The 23105-nt window shown below is 46.5% G+C and overlaps 1 protein-coding gene across 1 annotated transcript; it reads right to left on the reverse strand.

Annotated features, from left to right (window-relative positions):
* Positions 1 to 820: 820 nt before the first annotated feature.
* LOC309646980 (protein FAM135B-like) lies at positions 821 to 21897 on the reverse strand. Its single transcript, XM_082433883.1, has 4 exons — positions 21663 to 21897; positions 14154 to 14224; positions 8588 to 8761; positions 821 to 5342 (listed from the first exon to the last, which is right to left on the reverse strand). Exons 3-4 carry the CDS (start codon positions 8749 to 8751, stop codon positions 5114 to 5116), a joined length of 393 nt encoding a protein of 130 aa, XP_082290009.1. The 5' UTR covers positions 8752 to 8761; positions 14154 to 14224; positions 21663 to 21897; the 3' UTR covers positions 821 to 5113.
* Positions 21898 to 23105: the final 1208 nt, after the last annotated feature.

The raw sequence follows: 23105 nt of genomic DNA on the forward strand, positions 1-23105 counted from the left end.
TTCTTCAGCTGTCAATGAAAATAGGAGACTTTTTTGTGGAAATTGACAGAGTCCACGTGCATCAGTGGTTTAACAGAGTACCTCGGTGCAGAGCAGGTGTTCAAAAATGTGATTTCAAACGATCAGCATCACACTTTTCACACGATCGTGGAATACAAAACTTTTCAGTTCTCCTTTGCCTCACACACTGGATCTCATGACCCACTGAGGGTAAGGACTGAGTTTTATTTGTTTTAGCCCCTGCAGCACAGAGATGCTAGCACAGAGTAGGGGCTAAGTAAAGGACTGACAGACAGATAAATAGACAGACACACTGATGCCCCTGCCTGAAGAAGCAGAGCTCTGAGAATGAGGAGAGTTCTAAAGTCTGCATCTCTCCACCACGTGGCCATTCCTCCCCCGGGCAGTGGAACAACCCCACTTATTTCAGTGAGAAGGAAGGGGGTGTGCAGCTTCCCTGCACCGAGAAAGGGATTTTCCTAATTTTGAGTCACTGAATTCCTGATCTTCAAGAAGAGTCTGTCAGACTCTGAGCATTGATTAAATGTGATGGTTAATTTCTCATGTCAGTTAGGCCCATCTATGGCACCCAGACAGGCGGTCAAGCATTATTCTAGATGTCTCTGTGAAGGTATGTTTCAGAGGAGATTAACCTTTAAATCATTAGACTCTGAGTAAAGCAGATTACCCTCCACAATATGGGGGGCCCTCGTCCAATCAGTTAAAGACATTAAAAGAAAACAACTGACGCACGCAAGACCCGCCCTCCCCACCCTAAAGAAGGAAGTTGGTCATTTGGTCAGCAGAAGGCCTTTGGACTTAAACTGTAACTCTTCCCTGGGTCTCCAGCCAGCTGGCCTGACCTGCAGATTTTGGACTTGCTGGCCTCCACATTTGCATGAGACAATTCCTTACAATAAATCTGTCTGTCTCTCTGTTTCTCTCCCTCTCTCTCTTTATATATATGAATATATGCACAGGCGAGATCCTATTATCCTACTGATTCTGTTTCTCTGTAGAATCTGAATGAATACATCAAGCATACGTCGTGTCCCCAATTGTACCAGGCAGTGTCAGGGATATCACAGTTAAAACAGCATAGCAAAGACTGAAGGAGGCCTCCAGCACGATCTCATCCAATTCTCTTTCTAGACATTGAGAAACTGGGGCCCAGAGAGGTCAAGTATCTGGCTCAGGGTCACACAGCAGGGTAGAGCCAAGAACAGGAAACAGCTAAGAGCCTTTGTTCCATGTCCTATCCACAAGACAACGCTGAGGTTCTTGTAGTAACGTTTGATTTCATTACGTGGATAAATTCAAAGAAAAATAAGACCAGCAGAGGATTTTATTGTTCCAAGCTCTCCGCTCCAGGCTTTTATATGCTTATTTCATTTAATCTTCTCAGCAATCCTGTGAGGCAGGCATTAGTATCCTCTTTGACAGATAAGCCATGAGTGGGAGAGGGAAAATAATTCCCCTGGGGCAAAGCTGCTGGCTTTCGGGGGAAGGGGACGTAAGCTCTGGCTCCAACCCTGAATGTGAAGCTCTCGCTGCCTAAGATGCTGCAGGAAAGAGCAGGGCTGCAGGACCAGAGGGAACTGGGCTTATGGGAAAAGGGGTGTGACACGTCACAGCAACCCTCACCTCCCCATGATTTTCCATGCCAATGGGCTCATTTTGCTGTGAATCTCTAGTTTCTGCACATGTCTCTGCACACAAAGGCTTATTTTGAAGGGAACACCTGTTCTCTAATCGCTCCAGCTGATGCTGCAATCTGCGCGGACTTCGATGTTATTTGCTACTGCGCTGGGCTTCTAGGGGATTTGGGAGGCACAGCCCCCAAGGGAGGCGGGGGAGTGGATTTTATTCTTTGCTTGGCAGCCCTTGCCAGGTGGGAAGGCACAGGATGGGCACGAGGCTGTGAGCCTGCATGACCGGATGGGACCCAAATGGAAAATGCACAGGGAAAGAATCAGGTCCTGAAAATACCCCACTGAGCTGCAAGCAAGTTCACCGCTGAGCACTCACAAATAAGCTATTTTATGTGACTCTTGCAAAAGTCAGGGATATCTTCTTTGACACACATCCCCAAAAATAGCCAAGAAAAGAACGGGGAAAAAAAGTCTACTGTATTGTGTGCCCGTTATGGGTCTATTTCTATACTGTTTTTACACGTACTAAGGCCTAAAATCCCTTCTAAGATATAGGTATTATCCCATTTCAGAGTTGAGGAGCCTGCGTTTTTACAGGGTGAATAGAGTCGCCCACGTCACAAAGTACTGAGCAGAGCAGGTATTCGAAACCAGAATCTTCTCTCTGCCATATCACTGCGGTGACGCTTGGCCTCTTCAGATGTCACCGAAGTAGATATGCTGAAATGGTCTACAGTGTTCCCTACCCCAGCCCGTGCCAGGTCCAGGGTTTCTGCCAAGGGCAGCCCCGCTTGGCGCCCATATGTCCACGGAGATGTCTCACTCTCCTGCTCTCCCGCTGCTCTCTGTCTGCTGCCATATAAGGCAAGGAACACCTTGTGGCTCAGCCCTCTCACTGCTCAGAGTTCTATACAGACACGATCATGCACTTGGATCAATCGTTCGTCCAACACATATTTCCTGAGCACCAATTGTGTGTGCCAGGCATGGTGCTGGGCCCTGAAGGTGTGGAGCTAAAGGCAATGGCCTCTGTCCCCAGCCACTCAGAGCCCAGTGGAGGAAAGACAGAGATGCCTAGAGTTGACTGTGGTGAAAACATTTGGGAGAGGGAATTTCTTGCTAGGAAATCAGAGAGTGCTTCATGGAGGTGGTGGCAACGGAATGAGGCATGAGAGGCTGTGCAGACAGGAAGGAACAACAGAGAGTTCCTTCAGGGCAGACACCAGATCACCATCATCCCCATAAGCTCCTGTGGCCCCAGCAAAGGCCCTTGTCTTGGGATGTAAGTGTCAAAAGATGCTTTGAACTGATCTATGACCCCTGATGTTCCAAACCATGTTCCCTGGAAAATAGAGTCTGAACTGGAGATGTTCATGTGGATCTACTGGGGAGGCTCTTGGAGCCAGAGGAATGAGAAGCAGGACTGGACAGACGGAGAAGCTGGGCTGTGATATGGTCACAACAAAGCCTTCAGTCAAGCTCCGGCGGGTCTGGAGCAGGGACTGACCTGCGGCAGGGGTCGGGGGTGACCCAGGGGAGGCACATATCAGGCCCCTGATGATGAAGGGTCTGCGCTTGGCCTTGGGGATACAGAGGGAGCAGGAAGTCCCTGGCTTCCATCCCTCCCCATCCCATCCTGGAGCCCTGAAGCCGTCCATGCGCACAAGGTAATAAGGAAATGCCCACCCCTGCTGGCTGGGTCTCTGCCTTCCTCTCCCTTGCTACCGTCCCCAGGCCCTTCGCCAATGCTCAGGACACTGGTTCCTAAGGCTCGGGGGCTGCCCGAGGTCTGCATCTACAGGAGTCCACCTGCACAGCAGTTCTCTTTGGCTCTAAACTCTGTGCCCTCCTGGGCAGGGAGCCCAGTCCTGGGTTCAGGTCCCCTGTCCCTCAGGAGGGTCTTGGCAGTTTTCTTCTAAGCTCCTCTCCTGAGAACATGTGACACAGCCGCCAGGACCAGATGGAGACTTGACGGGGCAGCTTTTGCGGCCAGACCTCCTGGTTGGGCTCAGAGCTGGGAAAGGTGATGTCACAGGAGAGCCAGCTGCGTGTAGGACCTGATGTGCTGGAACGTCTGAGGACAAGGCTTGGCTGCACGGGGAGACGGAGCATCTCTTTTGGGGGCTGGCGGAGTGGACAAATTTTCCCACTTACGACACGGGTTGTATGATGGTTAACTGTGTGTGTCAACCTGACTAGGACACAGGGTGCCCAGATGTTTGGTTAAACATCATTCTGGGTGTGTCTGTGAGGCTGTTTCTGGATGAGATTAACCTTTGAAAGAGTAGAATGAGTAAAGCAGATTGCCCTCCCCAATGTGGGTGGGCAACATGCAATCCATCGAAGGTCTGAGTAGAACAAAAACGCTGAGTGAGAGAGGGTTTCTCTCTCTTCCTGTCTTTGCACTGGGACATAGGTTTTCTCCTGCCTTAAAACTCAGACTCAGGGACTTCCCTGGTGGTCCAGTGGTTCAGAATCCGCCTTCCAATGCAGGGGACGCAGGTTCGCTCTCTGGTCGGGGAACTAAGATCCCACATGCCACAGGGCAACTAAGCCCACGGGCCCCAACTAGAGAGCCTGTGTGCCGCAACGAGGATCCCGCATGCCGCAACTAAGACCCGATGCAGCCAAAATTAATAAATAAATGTTTAAAAACAAAACAAACAAAAAAACAAAAAAACTCAGACTCAGATAGGAGTTTACACCATTGTCTCTCCCAAGTCTCTAGGGTGCAGATGTCACATCGTGGGACCTTTCATTCTCCATGATAGCATGAGACAATTTCTTATAATATAGACGGGAGATACATAAATGTCTCCTATCTATTTATCTATCATCTCTTATTGATTCTACTTCTCTGGTGAGCCCAGAAAATACAATCTGGTTATTTCTGAGCAGGTCCCTAATAATAACAATCGTGTATTGGCTCAAGAGAAATATAGAGTAATGCTGTAGATGCCTAAAGCCCTGTGCATCACAGAAGTGTAACAACAGGTGTTTCTTAGGAAGAAGGACCAAAGGGAAGGACAGGGTATGCATATTTATTGAGCACCTACTGAGTACCAAGTACTGGTCTAAGCACTTTTTATCCATTACAGGAACGAATACACATATTACCCTGTGAGGTTATTAACTATTAGCAACCCCACTCTACAGGTGGGAAAACTGAGGCTCAGAGAAGTAAGCAAATGAAGGATCGAGCCAGGTTTTGAAATGAGCTCAATGCGAATGGGCTTTTGAGGTTCCACGCGGTCCGGGGGAAGCCCCTCACAGCACATCCCATGACCCCCACGGAACCATATCCTTCGAGGTACCATATGCAAGAGGTGCCACGTGCAGACGCTGCTCCCCACATCAACCCTGGGGCCTGGCACTGGGAATATGTCTGATGAATGCAGCAGCCATCCAAAGAAGGGATGGATGGATCGACGAGAGGAAGGGATGCAGGGAGCAAAGAATCTCTACCTGGGACATTGGAAAGGAGCCGAAATCTCGTAGAACAGACGCAGCCTGCAAAGTGAAGTTTGCAGGGCTTGGGGCCTCTGCCCCCAGGCAGACATTACCTCTGAGGAAGTCGGCTTGCAGTATCCAGCTCCAAAGACCAGGTTTTCCAGGGAAAGGCTGGACTGTTCTGGTCCCGTGTCTGGGCCGCCTTTCCCAAGCCAGGAGCCTCTTCCTGGACGAGTAAAGCTGAAAAGAAGGGAATAGAAAGAATTGCAAATTTATATAATCTTTTCTAAAAGGATGTGAAGAAAGTGATGGGGCCATTAACCCAGCCCCTTGATGCTGTTATTGGGGAGCCTATGAGATAAGCCATCTCGAAGAAGTAGCTCACCCTCGAGGGATGCTTGGGTGGGACTTTTTGATGCTGTCATGACAAGTGGGTGCAACTGGCATGTGAGCCTGGGGGCCAAGGATGACACACATTCCACTATGTGTACAAAGAAATTTCCCCCTAAATGCCCACAACCTGCCTGCTGAGACTCACTGAGGCAGAAGTTACTTAACCACCCGGGCAGGTGGGTTGGGCTTCTGGCCAGAGGCCAAGGGGAGCCTCCACCCGACCCGGTCTGAGTCCTCCCCCACCCCTTTCATTGGCATAACCCGAGTGAGATCCTTCAACCCCCGGCCCCTCCCTGAACCTCTGTTCTTCTGTGGAAGAGCGTAAAACAATATCCACCTCCACGACCCACACGGGAGTCTTATAGGATCGCAGATGTCAAAGACTCTCACAGCATCGATGCTAGTTAGAAATACTGTACCTGTTCCCAGACAAAAACACAGACCCTGCCCAGCTCTGCAAGTCACCACAAGATCAACTGGCAGAGTGTGTCTGCGGTCGTCAATTTTAGGATCAGAGGAGATTAGAAAAGTCTGTATGAGTTGAATTCATCTGATTTGGGTTTATGATCATTTCTCTCTCCCTTAACCTTTTTGATTTTCACCAATTGATCTATCGGTAAAGTCTACTTAAACTCCTTTTCCCTCTCTTTCAGATCCCTTGTATTAAACACCCCAGTGGTTAATTGTCATGTCATATTGTGAACATTTTTTGATAGGCATGTCTAATTCCCCCAGGAAGAGTCAAAGTCTCCAATGGCCAAGAGGGTCTTGATAATACAAAGCCTCAGATGGCATTATCTCCATCCTACGTGCTCAAGAAATATTTGTGGAAGGATTGAATTTACACCTTCCAGAGTAAAAGATTGATGGGGAAATAAAGCTAACGTTATATTTTGGTTTAACTCATTTATTCAAATACTTATCGGGCTAATGCTATATGCCAGGCAGCGTGTGAGGTACTTGGGTGGCAAGATGCTTAAGGCATGGTCCTCAGTGTAAAGACATTTGGGTCTAGAGAGGGAGTCACATGTAATATATACAATGCGGGTAAACTCAGGCCAGTGAGAACAGAAGGGAAGTTTACAAACCAAGCTGGGTGAAAGGGATGAACAGCTAGAGATGATACTTAAGCAGAGTATGTATCGCCCAGTGGTTACGAGGCAGCCGGTAGAGCTGGGCTGCCAGGGTTGAAATCCCAGCAGCAGCATCTGTCAGCTCCGTGGGGAAAGTTTTAAACTTCCCAGTGCGCCTCTGTTTCCTCATAAGTCAGAAGAATTGATACCAGCACCTTAACAGTGGGGTTGTTTGAGGATTCCGTGAGCTTAGCCACATACGCTTTTAAGTACCATGTCTGGCAAAGAGTAATGATTCAATAAATGCTAGAAGTTGTTGTCAATAATACCACAAAAATAATAAAATCTAATATAACCATTATATTTATATAGCTATTTTGAAAATACCACAAATACAATCAACTCTAATAAAATCATTTCTCCCATTTGTTTAGAACTGAGATTCGAAGCAAGTCTACAGTTTAGCTAGAAAACGGGTAAAAGGAACATTGCAGAAGAAATGCAGAGTATGTGTATGAGCAGAAATGCTCCTGGCACATTCACGGGACCGACTGCAAATTAGTCACTAGAATAACTCGCTATTTGTCTTCGGTGTGGCCTTGTGTAGCTGAAGCTCTCAAGTGAAATCAAACCGTACCCGTTTGAGAGTTAAACATTGAGGGTTAAACAGACCTCAGTCTGTTTCAGGGAAGGTGAAGGATCTTTTGAGGTTAAATTTTCATTTCACACCTGCTTCTTCCTGGCTGGATTTAACAGTTGCTGCTGAAACTGCTTTTCTGGAAAAACTGGAGCTTGCCCTACTTGACAGGTATTTCCCATAACCTTAAAGTGTTCCCAGCCACTGTGAGCGAACTCACAGAAATCCTTCCTGCAAAATCCAGAGAACAGAAGGCAGTTCTATTTTTACCCCCATCCCTGGAGAAGCCTCAACTCTCATGGTGAATTTCTATCTGCACTGCTCTCCGGCAAGGTGGTTGCAGACAAACCTGTAAAGCACTGTGTCTGTCAGGAGGTTCACCTTTCTATGCAGAGTGTCTAAAATAGCCCCGTTAGCGAGTAGAGCCCAGAATGCAGCTCAGCAAGCAGATGGGCGCAGTGAACGGCAAAAGCACATCGTGGTCACCTCGCCCGGCCAAGATCTCATTTCCTACCCTTTGACCCCAGCAGGGGATCGGGACAGGGACCCCTACCCAACAGTGAGTGGGGACTGGAGTCCCCCCCACGTGCATTTCAACCCCCAGCACTGAAAAGGGACCTTGGGAAAGTTCCCTTCCAGAAACCCCATGCTGCAAGATTCCATCCCCGGATATCCCTTTGCCCACGTGGGCAACCCGTGCCCCCATGCATGTGGGAGGTTTGAAGTGAGTTGATGTCCACATCTGGTGGTTCCAGGTGCTTGGAGGAAGACACCCGGGCACAGTATGATGTGCTCATTGTTGTCGGCTCTGTCCCTCTGCTTAAGTCATTCATAGAACCTCAGTGCTTCGTGGGACCACGGAGATGCTCTGGGACAATTCACTGAAGGGCGAGCACGGGGCCACTCAGGTGGTCCTATCGTTGAACAAACAGTTACTGGAGGAAGGGGCAGAAAATCGTGCGCCTGGCACTGTCCTCGTGTGAGAGTCACTAAAACCTTAAATGGACGGGACCCGTGAGTGTCCCTGGTTTAGGGATGAAGCCTGTGTGTCTCAGGGACGTTAGGTGACTTTTCAAATAAGACAGGGTTAGAAAAAAGCCAGTTCAGGTGAAGGCAGCAGGTCTCACCCATTCAGCCCCAAGCTTCCCTGCCGGTGTCCTCCTGACTCCAGAGGCACCCGCTCCAACATCCCTGCCCATCTCTCCCCTGCCCTGCAGTGAGGCTCAGAGCCTAAACCTGCAGCCTGGGGGAAGCCTCTGGCCTGAGCTGATCTCTCCTGGGCAACTCTCAGCATCTCAGCCACACGGGACACTCAAGTGTAACACGAAACCCACAGTGCACCCCTCCGCCTCCCTGTAACAGCAGGGCTTGTAACCTCGTACCTGATCAGGGGCTGTTGCAGGGCCACCAGGGCAGCGTGGACGGTCACCGAGATCACCGACAGGTGGAAATAGTCGAACATGACGGGGACCTGGTGATGCAGGCCTCTCCGGGGGTGGAAGTGCAGGCCCAGCGCACGGCTGCTGATCACGGGGACCCCGGCCATGTCCCGCAGCCTGGAAGGCAAGCGAGTGACTCACATGAGTGGTGGCAGGTTGTCCCTGCTGCCAGCCAGGTGGGTCCACGAGGCAACCTCGCCCATGCACAAGCACTGCGCTTGCATTGGCTTATCCAACTCCTGCAGATACTCTGCTAGGTAGAAACTGTTCTCCCCGTGATGGGCAAATGAAGCAACCGAGGCTCAGAGAGGGAAGAGAACTCATGGGACACCACACAGCTGCTGTGCAGCAGAGCTGGGGCTCACGCTCCGCTATTACCGACACGGAGCTCATCTGTCAGTGACGGAAAGATGCCCAGACGCTTTTCCAGGCTCAACGGGGAAGCCCTCCCGGACCCCCATTCTCTGCTTGCTCTTGTATTTCCCCCACAGATGCCCAGCACAGCACTTCCTTTGTACCTCTGTGTTTTCTACTAGACTCCTACCTCTTAAGGGCAAGAACTGTCACTACTTCATTTTTGTATCCCTAACACCAAGCTTAGAATCTGGCATATTGTAGAAGTCGGTCAAATATTTCCTTATTAAAAGGGATATGTCACCAAATGAATAAACGAATGACCCCCAAAGAATAATAAAGAGTCTGATCAATTTCATCAAGGACTCCGTTACCTTCTCTCTAGCGTTTTGTAATTGGTATGTGTCTGATTCCTAAGAGATAAGCCGGCTGGTAAGCAAAGCCTAACAGAGTCTTTGGTTGTAAAAATGGGGCAGATCTTTCTCTAAATAAAAGCCATCCAGGGCTCATCTCCTCCTCTGCACACCAATCACTCAGGCTCTCTGGGCGTCTCTGAACCAGAGCCCTTGGGAAACCTGGATGGAGCATCTTCTGTGAGCAGAGCAGAGAGCTCGGAGGATGTGCAGATGAGAAGCCTCTTCTTCCTCCACAGATGAGGAAAAGAGACACAGAGAGAAGACAGTGAGGGGAGCAAACTCCCAAGACCCCACCCAATGGGCTTTGCTTTCTGGAAATCCTTGTCGCTTAGAGCTTGTGTGCAAATGAATGCCAGGTAAAAGAGCCAACTAAATCAGCGGAGCCCAGTGTGACTCCAAAACAGCCCACAAATGATGACCTCCTCTCTTACCAGGAAGAAGCCTGATGGGGAGGGGGCACAGAGTGTCCTCTCCTGAGGCTCAGGAAGTCATTAACATTCATACTCACTATCATTCTGACAACTGTTTATTGTGGCCTTACTGTGAACTGAACATGGCGTTTTTTCCCTTAATGTGCTTGACAATCATATGAGGTATTAACTGATGTTATTCAGTTTATCGATGAGGAGGTAAAGCCAACGTGAGTTAACTGATCTGTTCAAAGTCACAAGGCCAAACCGAAAAGCTGGGCCCAGGTCTGTCTGACTCCACAGTCTGTTCTACACTACTGCACATAATTACTTTGAATCCATTCAGACACAGGCTGCTGCAAATCATAGGACTATCCTTAGGGCTAGAACGACAGGGGGTGAAATACATATCAGGGTAGCAAAGATGTCAAAAATGTTAACAAGAATTTAAGCCACTTTAATAGGAGTAAAGAATTCAGAATGAGGGAGGTGATAGCTCTTTTGTGCCCTGAAATGAATAGAGCTAATTAATGGAGATAAAATACCAAATGTAAACTAGATAGCTAGTGGGAAGCAGCCACATAGCACAGGGAGATCAGCTCGGTGCTTTGTGACCACCTAGAGGGGTGGGATAGGGAGGGAGGGAGGGAGACGCAAGAGGGAGGGGATATGGGGATATATGCATATGTATAGCTGATTCACTTTGTTATACAGCAGAAACTAACACACCATTGTAAAGCAATTATACTCCAATAAAGATGTTAAAAAAAAAACAAAACTCAGTTCTGGGGGAGGGGGAGGTCTCAATTTAGAAAAAAAAACATAGAGGTAAACAGGATAGCACTGAGAGGAAAATGCCTGGGTTCTTATAAAGGAACTAAAACCAGCAAAAAAAAATCAAACAAACAAAAAATGCAAAACACAGAGAAAGAGCCCTGGCGTTCAACTGAAGGGGAAGAGATGACTTAAAGAGATGACTCGTGAACCTGATCTGCGACCCAGACTGAGAATTTTGATGCGTGGTTCCAAGGACTGAACTTGAGGGCAACTGAAGGAAGGCACAGAAGGATGACGTGTCCCTTGAAGTAAAGAGGAATTTCCTGACAAGCAGAACTGTCCAGGGACAGAATGGGATATAATGGGGAGACGTGAGCGCCTGTCTCTGTGCAAGCACATGGGCATGGGTCTTTGCAGAGTAGCAGGTTCACATGTGAGGTCAGACTAGAGCACTGTTTCTCACCCTCGGTGACATTGATCTTGGGGACTGAGTGGTGCTTTGCTGGGGAGCCGGGGTGCAGTCCTGTGCATTGTGGGATGTCTGGCAGCATCCCTGGGCTCTACTCACTAGAAGTCAGTAGCACCCACCCCCCCCCACCTTTGTAACAATTAAAAGTGTCCCCAGATATGGCCCAATTTCCCTGGGGGACAGAACTGTCCCACCCACATTGAGAACCACTGGACGAGATAGAGCCCTTCTGCCCCTGATGTTAGATGCCATGCTTCTCTATTTTGATCCTGCTCAAGCCTAAATGGTTACAAAGAAGCTGACTGCCTGGGTCATGTTTCAAAGCCTGAAGTCTATCCCCAGGATGTGCTACAGATGTCTTGTCATCCTTAAACCCAATTTATGAAAATGAAAAAATACGGCATTTTCAATTCTTCCCCAGCCTCTGGCTTCCTGTTCCTGTTAGCTAATCGCATACTCCATGAAAACACTCTGCTCTGATTGTTGTTAAGTGCTTTGTACTATAGGGAGGAAGTAACACATGGAAACTGGCCCCACCTGCATCTAGGAAGCCACGAAGAGGAAGAAGACACTGATCCGTGCCCTTGGCCTGGCTTAGGTGTTACCTCTCTTAATCTTCATAACAGACCTATGAAGTACAGAACCTATAATGATGCCCATTTTATAAATGAGGCTACTGAGATTTAGAAAAGTGCAGGGATGCACTCAGTGTCTCATAGTCAATGAGCACAGAGCCTGTTGCTGAACTCCATACACTTTGTTTGGGCCAATCTCCTGTACACAGCCTCTCCATTAACTACTGTTTTGATGGTAAGAAGGCCACATTTATTGTGTCCACCATAACTTATGATTGAGGCTGCCTGGAGAGCTGGGTAGGGAATGACTTCCAGGCTGGGTTTGGGATCAATGGCAGGGTTCTGTGATCAAATGGAAATGTCTACCATGGAGCTATGGATGAATACCTCTGAATGAAGGGGCATAGGAAGATAGGGCAGGGGGTGTTAATAAAATTAATAAAATGAGTGAATGATAGAAATCCTAAGTAGTTGAAAGGGAATAAGAGAGCAATAGAGACAAGGACTTCATTTCTGAGTTTATAGCTTAGCAAGAAGGTCAGCCTCTTATGGGGCTTCCGAGTTCAATACGGTGCTAGAACGATAAGTCCTGGAGATGGTGTGAGGAAGATAAGATTTCTCAAGTATCCACCATCCCACCAAGAGGTAAGCAGAAGTGATGAGAGAAGCAGGTGTCCAGAGGGGCTTGGGGTCCAGATAAAGACCCCCAGAGTGAGGGAGGTGTGATGTTGAGCCCAGACACAGTGGCAGGACCTTGGACAGATCCTCCTGCCAGCCCAGAGATGAGGTGTGACCATCTACAATGCATACACATCAGCAGATGTCTATTCTCAAAGCACAGACACACTCAGGTTTCTGACACTTTAGTAGTGGTCCATCTGTGGTTCAGATCCCCTCTGATTCAATGCCCCGTGTTATGAAAACTCCCATAACAATCAGACACATCTCGGGGATGGGACAGTCCTTGGGGAGGGAGCCAAAGTGCTAACAGTGAGTCTGAAATTTGAAGGGGTCGGGGGACCATTCCGCCAGCACTAGCCCGTTGGCCACCTGGTCTCCCATTCTCCACTGGAGAAGGTGAAGCATTTGCTGAAGAGTTTGTAGAGCTCAGAAGTGAGGATTCATTTCCCAAAAGCGGTCAGACTGTGCTGAGATTCTGCTAATAGAACAGATGGAAAAGAAGGGGCTCCATTTTCACCTTAAGCTTAATGAGGGAAGTCTTCACTTGAGCCTGCTCTGTGTCCCCTGGGGGAACACAGGCCCTGGTGCCTGACTTATCCTGCAAAGGCCCTCAGGAGAGAAGCTGAGGGTGGCTGGATTGGCCAAAGAAGAGTCAGCAGCACTGGGGCGGGGGTCCCCACCAGTGTGAGATGAGGATGAAAGTGCTTGTGTTCATTATCCAAGAGCCAGATGTGCATTCCTTGGAGAAGAATCTGCCAAAAGAGCTTCCTGCAAGGAGTGAATGACCCAACCACAGGAGGCATCATTATATCAAAGAACAGCAGAGGTTGGGGGAGAGGGAGACCGCCTAACGGGTATAGCTCCAAGGAAGGCACAAGGACACCCCAAGAGCAGAGAAAGCGGTGATTCAGCATCTACCATGTTAAGAGCCCTGCTTGCAACTGAACCCATCACGTATGACTCCCTGCCCCACCTGCAATCTCCTCCCTCCTCCTTGTGCCTGACCCTGCAAGACCCACACGCCCCAGGGGGAAGACAGGAAGCTGTACCAAGCTGCTCACCATACCCAGTTGCTGCAGCGGGAGTTTCCTACCCCGAGAACACCTGGAACAGGGGTGCAGTGGAGCCAAGGGGCAGTGTCAATGCAAAGAAGTTATAAATTGGATGAGAGTCTGGAGTTTTGGTAATACATTCGACTGGACTTTTTCATACCTGAAAAAAGGACTATCTATTTATGACATGAAAGAACAGCCTGCGACACGACTGTTCACCCCAGGGTAGGAGGAAGAGGCCACCGAACCAGCTTAAAGGGAGAAGTTGTGAGAAGGAGGAGGGTTGCTTCCTGCTTATTGAATCTGATAAGCAGGAAGCTGATGGATTTTCAATGTACGTCAATGGATTTTCAATTTTCAGAAAGTTGAAACATCATAGCAGACATTCAGTGTAAAGATGAGGATCCCGGCCGGATCTCCTTTGATTCAGAAGGGGGCCTTGAGATCTGCAGCCTCATATGGTCATTAATCTAAAGAGCTAATTAATACTGCATTGCAAGTGTACGGAGGCGGGTTCGGATATAAGAAGGTGCCAGTTCATGAAGGAGGAAGTCAGGAGTTCTCTGTGCCTGCAGCCTCTGAGCTGCCTGCCTAAAATGCATGCAGCTCTAAATGACCACATAGATATTCCTTGCCCTCGTTTCTGTAGCTGATCAAGAACCGGGCTTCTAAGGGATGTTCTGAGGTTCATGGCCATCAGGATACCTCAGGGCTGGAAAAGTGTTGGGCAAAGGAAACTGTATTATCATGATTCAAGGATTCCAAGGACACTCACTGTTGTTCACTGTCTGTAAAGTGCAAATCCACCTTGAGTTGGAAATCGACTTCACTTAGTGCCTCTTCCACCTAGAAGAGAAACAAAGTTTAAGGACTGCAGGAGTCATACCTGGTCCAAATGAAACATGTAGCCGGCCGGTTTCCCAAAGTTTAGAAGAAGAAGCTCACAGCAAAATTAATGTCATTTATATGTAAAGCAGAATTTCCATGCATGTTCTGTGGAATTCTAGTTGAATGTGGTGCCTGTACTACATGGAAAGTAGAAGGAAGGGATTTATGTCAAATTTGGGGAAAAGCCAATTTGCAGGAAAAAAATGTTAAGTGAGTTTTCTAGATTGCAGGACTTTTGAGCACCTTATTTCCAAAACAGATTTGATCTGGAATCCTCTGAAGCAGCAGTGAAGTGTTCTGTGGCACCTGCTTTGGAAAGGTTGGAGCAGTGAATTTGCAGAGAGGAAACCCCACTTGGCTAGAGACGGGAAAACGTTGGAGGTGGTGTTACCGCTGGCACCTTCGAGGGGCTGGCGCTATCCTTCAGGTTCACAGAAGAGGAAGCTGACGCTCAGAAAAGTCAAGTCACTTCCCAAGGCGGCTCAGCTTTACACGAAAGCGTATCCTTCACTTTTGTCTTGAGATCCATTACATCTAACCATTTATGCTTTCAGACACTTTAGCATTTCATGTCCTACCCATGACTGTTTCCATTCTTAGCTTTTAAAAAAAAATCAGTTTCCATTAATTAGCATGGGAATCTATTTGTTCTACCTGCCAGCTTCTCAGGTACATCTAAAAGATGGTAACCCACGCCTCTTCTTTTCCCAAACTTAACACCTTATCCCCACCTCCAGGAGAGTCACTTGCTAAGTACCGGATCTCGCTGATGTCCCTACTCAGGAAACCCAGATAAGTACTGCACGCCTGTGACAGGGCGTCATCTCCTCCCCACGCCGGATGGACCCCTTCTCCTCTGTGACCCACAAAACCCTGTTGTTTTCCTATCTCAGCATTCAACACTTCCTATAAAATTGTCTCAGCTTTACAACTTTCGCGTTATAAGCCCATGAGACGAATATTAGCTGCAGACACCTTTTGTTTACTCCTGATAGTATTTTTTACAATGTTTTGAACAAGTAGAAAACATTTAAAAATCAGGCACTTTCACATTTCCATTGCAGGTTTCCAGCTTCTGAAAAAACAGTCCATGGATCTGGCCGTGCTGGGCTGGCATTCAGAAGCTCTACTTGGATCGGGCTCAGGGGACACTGACAAAATCCATCCGACTGTGGCTAAATCCCTCCGGGCCATTTTCTTACCCAGCATCCTCTGTAATCTGGTATCATTAAGGGAAGGACTGGTCTTAATCCGTTCTGGATCCCCAGCTCCAGGGACAGGGTCCGGCCCACGGGAAGTATTCATGTATCTTAAAGGATAAATATAGCTCTTCTCCATCCCCACCTCTTGGTTTTTGTTTCTTTGCAAGAATATCCTCATTCTGTAGGGATGGAAATCTCTTACCCAAAGGCCTCTTTGGAAGCATGTTCCTGAAGCATAACTCAGGCAGAGACATATGGATGGAATTTATCTTTAGCTCCCCAGGGTTTTAAAATTTGTTAAAAAAAATGTTTTTTAAGCATTTAAAAGTTCACATTTTGCTCAATCCAAGCGCTATGAATAACTTCCTCTCCTAGCTTTGTTTTGCATAATCACTCACCCCGCGCTTCATACACACAACCCAAGCACCACAGCCTCTTGTCACCAGTTCCTGGGAAATGAGACTGGCAGAGCAAGTCCTCCTAACCACCTCCAAGCGTGCATTTGCCTACTTGACAAAAATTCGCTGTAAGCTCCAGTTTTAAACTTGCTGCAATTTCTTTGGAACAAGGAGAGAAATCCAGGCCCAAGATCAGCTGTGGCTAGATGGAGCCTGGCTATGACTTCACTGATGTCTCAATAAATCTTTAATTGCAAGATGCCCCAGAATGCAGTCACTGGTTTCTCTAACCACTCATTTTTCTTCATTGGCTGTTGGCTACCTGCCCGTTCCTCCAAACACACACATTCACACGTGCACGCACACACACGCACACACTCACACACGCATGCCCTTCCAGTGCCCTACCTTATTTTCGTTAAAAGGATTGCTTCCTTTCAAGGGTGATTTTTTTAAATTGGAGTACAGTTGATTTACAGTGTTGTGTTAATTTCTGCTGTACAGCAATGTATTCAGTTATGCATATATAGGCATTCTTTTCTCATATTCTTTTCCATCATGGTTTATCACAAGTTATTGAATAGAGTTCCCTGTGCTCTACAGTACGACCTTGTTGTTTATCCATCCTGTATATAATAGCTTACATCAGCTAACCTCAACCTCCCAGGTAGATGACTTTTTTAGCGTCGGGCATCAGTTTCATACAGTAGTGGAAATAAGAACAGCAGCTAGGATTTACAGAAGAGCTACTGTGTAGCAGATACTACATAGGACAGCTACCACTGTCATATACTATCTTATTTAATGTGGATAAAACTGTGAATTAAGACATACTGGCCTCACTTATAAATGAAGAAATTGAGACTTGCTGTAGGAAAGTCACTTCCAAGGCTTAACTAGTTAGTGGCTCCAAAGCCCAGATTCAGTCAAGGGTTCCTCACTTCTTCAGCCTTTTCCCAGGGTCTCATCTGTGTTGTGGGTTGTACAGTCTCACGCTAGCTGATTTCAACTCTGCTCATAACAGTAGTAACTCTTGTATCTTCTCCTCCTTTATGAACTTATCTCCTGAGCTGCATCATAGCTGGGGAGATAAGAAAGCAGCTTTGGAAGTCAAGCTACATGGGGACAAAGCTTGGCTCTCCATTTATTAAGTATCTGTGTGACCCTGGGCCAATGAACCTCTCTAGGTATGTTTGTTTTTTCATCTGTAAAATGGGGGTGAAATGATTACACTTACCCCTTAGATCACTGCTATTGTGCGATTATGTAAGAAAATGCACATAAAGGGCTTAACACAGTGTGTGAACAAAGGCCATTCTCAACAAATATTAGTTATAATAGTTATTTCCAACTTACTATGGGCCTGACCACCTAAAGGACCCCTTCGTCCACTAACTCCACCCCCAGGCCTGCATACAGGTCACAAACACAGGCTCTGCGGTCAGACTGCCTGGGCTAGGTCTGGGCTGGGCTTAAGAATCTGCATTTTAAAAAAGTACTGCCAGGGGACTAGGACACAGTGCATCTAGGAATCATACTTTGAGAAATGCTTTTCTTTTTGGAGCCCATAAAAATGCAACCATCCCACTCCTTGGCATATATCCAGAGAAAACTCTTATTTGAAAAGATACATGCACCCCAATGTTCACAGCAGCACTATTCACAATAGCCAAGACATGGAAGCAATCTACATGTCCATCGACAGGTGAATGGATAAAGATGTGCTATATATATATATATATATATATATATATATATATATATATATATATATATATATACACACACACAATGGAATGTTACTCAGCCATAAAAAAGAATGAAATATTGCCATTCGCAGCAACATGAATGCACCTAGGGATTATCATACTAAGTGAAGTAAGTCAGACAGAGAAAGACAAATACCCTAAGATATCACTTACATGTGGAATCTAAAATATGACTCAAGTGAATTTATTTACAAAACAGAAACAGAGTCACAGACATAGAAAACAAACTTATGGTTACCAAAAGGGAAAGGGGGCGGAGGAGGGATAAACTGAGAGTTTGGGATTAGCAGATGCAAATTACTATATATAAAATAGATAAACAACAAGGTCCTACTGTATAGTCCAGGGAACTATATTCAGTCTCCTGTAATAAATCATAATGGTAAGGAGTATGAAAAAGAATATATATATAACTGAATCACTTTGCTGTACACCAGAAATTAACACAACATTGTAAATCAATTATACTTCAATTTAAAAATGCAACCTTGCCCACAAAGATTATTTTATGTAACCTGTCCCTCTTCCTCTTCAGGACATTAAGCATCTCGTTGCTAATAATTGTATCTTCTCTGCCTTGTCTGCTGGGAAGCTCTGAATGTGTGGGCCAACATCTGCAAAGGTCCAGAACTATGCTTGTGCATTTTGGTCTGTTACATTTAACTCAGGCTTTAGTTCCGTTTTGTGTTTTTCCTCTACTTTGGCTCACTCTATTGCTATTTTTTCCCTTTTACTACTCTGTGTATTTTGTCAGCCTTCCCAAATCTTCTGGGGGGGTGTTACACAAAGTGTATATAAATAATATACCTATCCTACTCCACACTCCCTGATTCTTTGCAACTTTTATGAAAACATTAGTGCCTTAAGCTGAGATTAGTTCTGTCCATGGTCATCTCTTACATTTACTTGTGCACTAACTGTGTGGACTGAATCTTCTCCGTGTCTGCACTTCCCATAGCACAGGAAACGGTACGCTTGATGTGTTGGCATTGTATATGCCTGCCACTCACATTGATGGCTACGTACATGCAAGACCGTGAACTCTGGCCAACTGGCTATACGGTGTTTTGGCTGCCATAAACAGATATTCACTAGAGCTAATGCATGTATTCCAGAGATACAGCTTTTATGAACTTATCCAATTAACTTTAATTGTCACTGATTTGGATGTAATGATTAATGGTAACGTTGTTTGCTGCCAAATGGATTACCCCCAACACAATAATAAATTATTAGTTTGTAGAGATAAGTGATTTTATATGCAGAAGAAAACAATATGTACCATAAGAACAAAGTCTTGCACAAAATATGTACAAGACTACAGCCCATGCTGGCAAACACACTCCCTGTTCAACCTCTGAACTATGGCTTGCTGCGAACTCGCGTGAGGCTAAACTTGAGTGTTGGGAAACATTAACCTTGAAAAGCTTTAAACTGTTGGGGGCAGGAGGAAGAGTCTGATGGAATTAAGATGGAATAATGACCAAGAGACCTGAGTCATGTCCAAACCCAGCCTCCAGTCACAACCGTTCTGCCCAGGAAGGTCTTTGAGATCAACGCGCCAAAGGACAACGGCCCATGAGAAATCAAGTGACTTTCTCTTAGTAGAATTCGGGGAAGCTGAGCTTGTGCATGAAGCCCAACTGGGCGTCCCTTAACCCTCAAAACCAGCTCCAGTCTCTTTTCCTAAACTACCTGTGTCCACCAGGGTCCAGTAAAGAAGTAGATGATGCACTCAGTTCATTAAAAAGAGTTGATTTACGAAGGTGTGGGGAGAACTTAGGGAAAGCAACCAATGATGACGGCTGGGTACCTCGGGGTTTTAGTCACTGCAGGACTCCTCACCACCTCCTCGTTCCCACCCTCAGGGCCTTTGTCCTAGCTGTGCCCTCCTCCCGGGATGCCTGGCCCCTCCTCAGCATGTGGTCTCAGCTCAGTGTTGGCTGCTCAGGGAGCTCTCCTGTCTGTCACTTCCTTTCCAGGAAGTAATCGCCATCTCGCCATCTCGTGTGAAGGTTGTGTTGAAGCTGAGCTCTTGGAAATCTGAGTATCCATCAGGAGGCAGCATCAGGTCTCGCAGAGTGGGCCTGCCGTGAGTTCTCTTCCACTGTGGGCCCAGCTGTAGTTTCACAGGACCTCCAACAGGGGTGAAAATTCCTACTCTTATTACCTTTGTGAGTGCACCTCATGGATGAGAGAGCTGAGCGAGAAGCAGTGGGAAGGCTCAGCGACAGAATATACAGGACGTATTTATTTGATTGCATGGTGATGTATTGATCTCATGTTAAAACATAAGCTCTCAGACACCAGGGATATTTTCTTGTTCATGATTTTTATCTCTAGCCCACAGTAGGTGCTCAACAGATCTTTGATGAATGGATGGATTCATAAATGAAGAAGCAGTGACAGCTTTCCACGTGTAGCCACACAGGGGAACTCGTCACTACCTCAAGCATAAAAGATGTGGACAAAAAGCCATGGGAGGGACTTCCCTGGCGGTCCAGTGGTTAAGACTCCGTGCTCCCAATGCAGGGGGCCTGGGTTCGATCCCTGGTCAGGGAACTAGATCTCGCACGCTGCAACTAAAAGATCCTGCATGCTGCAACTAAAGATCCCCTGCGTGGCAACAAAGATCCCAGATGCCGCAACTAAGACCTGGCTCAGCCAAATAAATAAATAAATATATATTTTTTAAAAGTCAGCTGAATACAAAACTTAAAAAAAAAAAAAAAAAAGCCATAGGACATGAGAAGAGTATTAGATGGCCAGTAGGAGTCGTTATGCATGCTGTAATGCCTGTAGGGGATGCCCATAGGGGACACGTCTCTGATTAGGCTCTCCTAAAGTAGGAGTATACTTCCACATCTTTAAAGATACTCTAGCAGGGAATGACCAGCTGGAATGCGGTAATGGGGATTCAAGGTGGGGCTGGGGGAGTGAGAAAAACGGTTTAGACTTCAGATATTCTTTTGGAACATCTGATTTTTTTTAAAGGTACAAGTGATTTTTTTAATTTTTAATTTTTTGAATTTTTTTGGAGTCTAGTTGATTTACAATGTTGTGTTAGTTTCAGGTGTACAGCAAAGTGAATCAGTTATACATATACATATAGCCACTCTTTTTTAGATTCTTTTCCCATATAGGTCATTACAGAGTACTGAGTAGAGTTCCCTGTGCTATACAGTAGGTCCTTATTAGTTATCTATTTAATATATAGTAGTATGTATATGTCAATCCCAACCTCCCAATTTGTCCCTCCCTCCTCTTTCCCCCCAGTAACCATAAATTTTGAAACATCTGATATTAATATCAGGTTACTATCAGATGTTAATCTCATAAATAGGAAATGTTCAATCAACTTTCTCCAAGGCCTCTGGGCCTTGACTCATGCCTCTGGGCCTTGACTCATCCCCCCTGTATGGGATGCCCTTCCTCTTTCTTAGTCTGATGAACTCTTAGTCCCAGCATCTCAAAGCCAGCTCCTTTGTGAAGCCGTTGATGTCCTCCCACAGAGCTCATCTCCAACCTTGCTGCCCCGTGTTCTTTGCACATGCAGCTGGCACAGTGCATTTCAGCTACCAGTGCCTGTCTGTATATCTGCTTTTCTGATGAAGGATCCATCCTTTGAGGGATCGGTCCTGCTGCCTTCTTCAGCTTTGTCCATCATCCAAGGGCCCGCCCCAAGCCCTGCACAAAGCAGATGCTCAGCAAACACCTGCTGATTGACCTGTTGACGGAGGCCCAGAAAGACGAGCAAATGGGCAAAGGAGGAATGAATAAGACGGTCAGCAAGTTAGTCAATGGGACCCGCTTGGAACATGAAACAAGCAAGTATATGAACGAAAGCATGAGTACAAAAAGGAATAAATCAGGAAGTGCAGGAATGCTCTGAAATCACCAGTCCCGATCTGTCAGATTTCAGAGCAAATGTACAACATCTCCTTCACGTCCCATTCTCCTCGCACTGGATACAAAAGGCACAGGAGGGAACGGCCATTTGTGGCTGGTGGAAGATTCCGGGACTTACCCTTTCACCATCTAAGAGCAAATGAGCTCGGAAGATCACGGCATCGCCGATGGGCACCTCTTCGTTCCTGTATAAGATCTGAAAGACTCGGCTGTGCACGGTGCTCTCGTGGACACAGGCGGAGCGCAGGCTGCTGCTGTCTGCAAAACAAGAACCAGTAGGAGCGCATGACTCCCATCCTGCCCTGGATCTGCAGCCTCCTTGGGGGTCAGTCCAGCTCAAGGAAAACAGTGGCCCCCAAACCGCATTTCAATTCCCAAAGACCAAAAGCCACAGATGAATGTGATTCCATCACAGAAGATTTATGGTCACTGAATCGGGCTGGCATCTCAGAAAGAACCTTCTTCAGTCCTTTTATAAGTCATAGGATCTTGGCTAAATCACTTGTCATGCAATGGGCAGTGCTCCTTGGCTGGAAGTTAGTACCTGCTAAATTCTTTACCTGCTCACATATCCCCTCCTTCATAAAGCCTTCCATAATCCCCCTGTCCTGAAAGTAATGAGGAGAAAAGCAGAGAGATAAAAACAGAAATTGGCCTTCTACAAGGATATCCTAGCGTCCACAGAATCTCTCTCTCCTGAAAGTGTTGTTTGCACAGCACATAGGAAGGATGCTCTGTCTTGAGTTTTAGATAAATGTGCTAATTCTAATTACATTAGATATCCAGTTTTTTAAGCAACTTGTTCAATCCGATGTCTTCCAGTGCATTCTAGATGTACCCTAATCCCTCAACATTGTCTCAAAGTTAAGTTGAATTCCAGGAAGATAAACCTACTCAAGGAGGTTAAGAGATCTTCCTGTATCCACTGACCAGGGTTACTATGAAGAGAAAATGGGTGAATTCTTCCAAATCACTTAACACACAAACTGCAGAGTTGGAAAAATATAGAAACCTTCTAAAATAAATAATGGTACTATTTATATAATATAAAGCAAAGATAACTCATTCATAATAATGGCCAAGTGGTATTTCACAGCTTCCAAAGTGCTTTTCAAATGTGTTTCTTTCCTTAATCCTCACAGAAAATTGCTAGGGTAAGTTTTCACCACAGATGAAGAGACCAAGCCTCAAAGAAGAGGAGGGAGGTGTCATGACAGTCGCTATACGAGGAGGCGCTGTGTGGATTCATCCTCACATCCACCTACTTAACAACTGAGAAAAGACGTCTTGGGTGAATGAATAAAATGCACCCATTTCCTAGCAAAAGACAGGTATGCTATAAAGCTCTACTGAAAAACGGAAACAGTGTGATTGCAAAGGGAAGCAAGAAAATTTTTTAAAAAGCCCAACCAGCAAAGGAAAACGGCTTGAGTGCCTTGTGCAGTGTCCCCAGCTGGCTGGAACAGTCCCTTGGAAACAGGGACAAAGGGTTACTGTCACCTCCCCACGCACAGTGACACTTAACACCTGCATTGTAGCTTCAGAGTAGGGAAAAAGAAAT

The sequence above is a fragment of the Balaenoptera physalus genome, assembly GCF_965194825.1.
Source record: "Balaenoptera physalus genome assembly, chromosome: 17".
Classification (NCBI taxonomy): domain Eukaryota; kingdom Metazoa; phylum Chordata; class Mammalia; order Artiodactyla; family Balaenopteridae; genus Balaenoptera; species Balaenoptera physalus.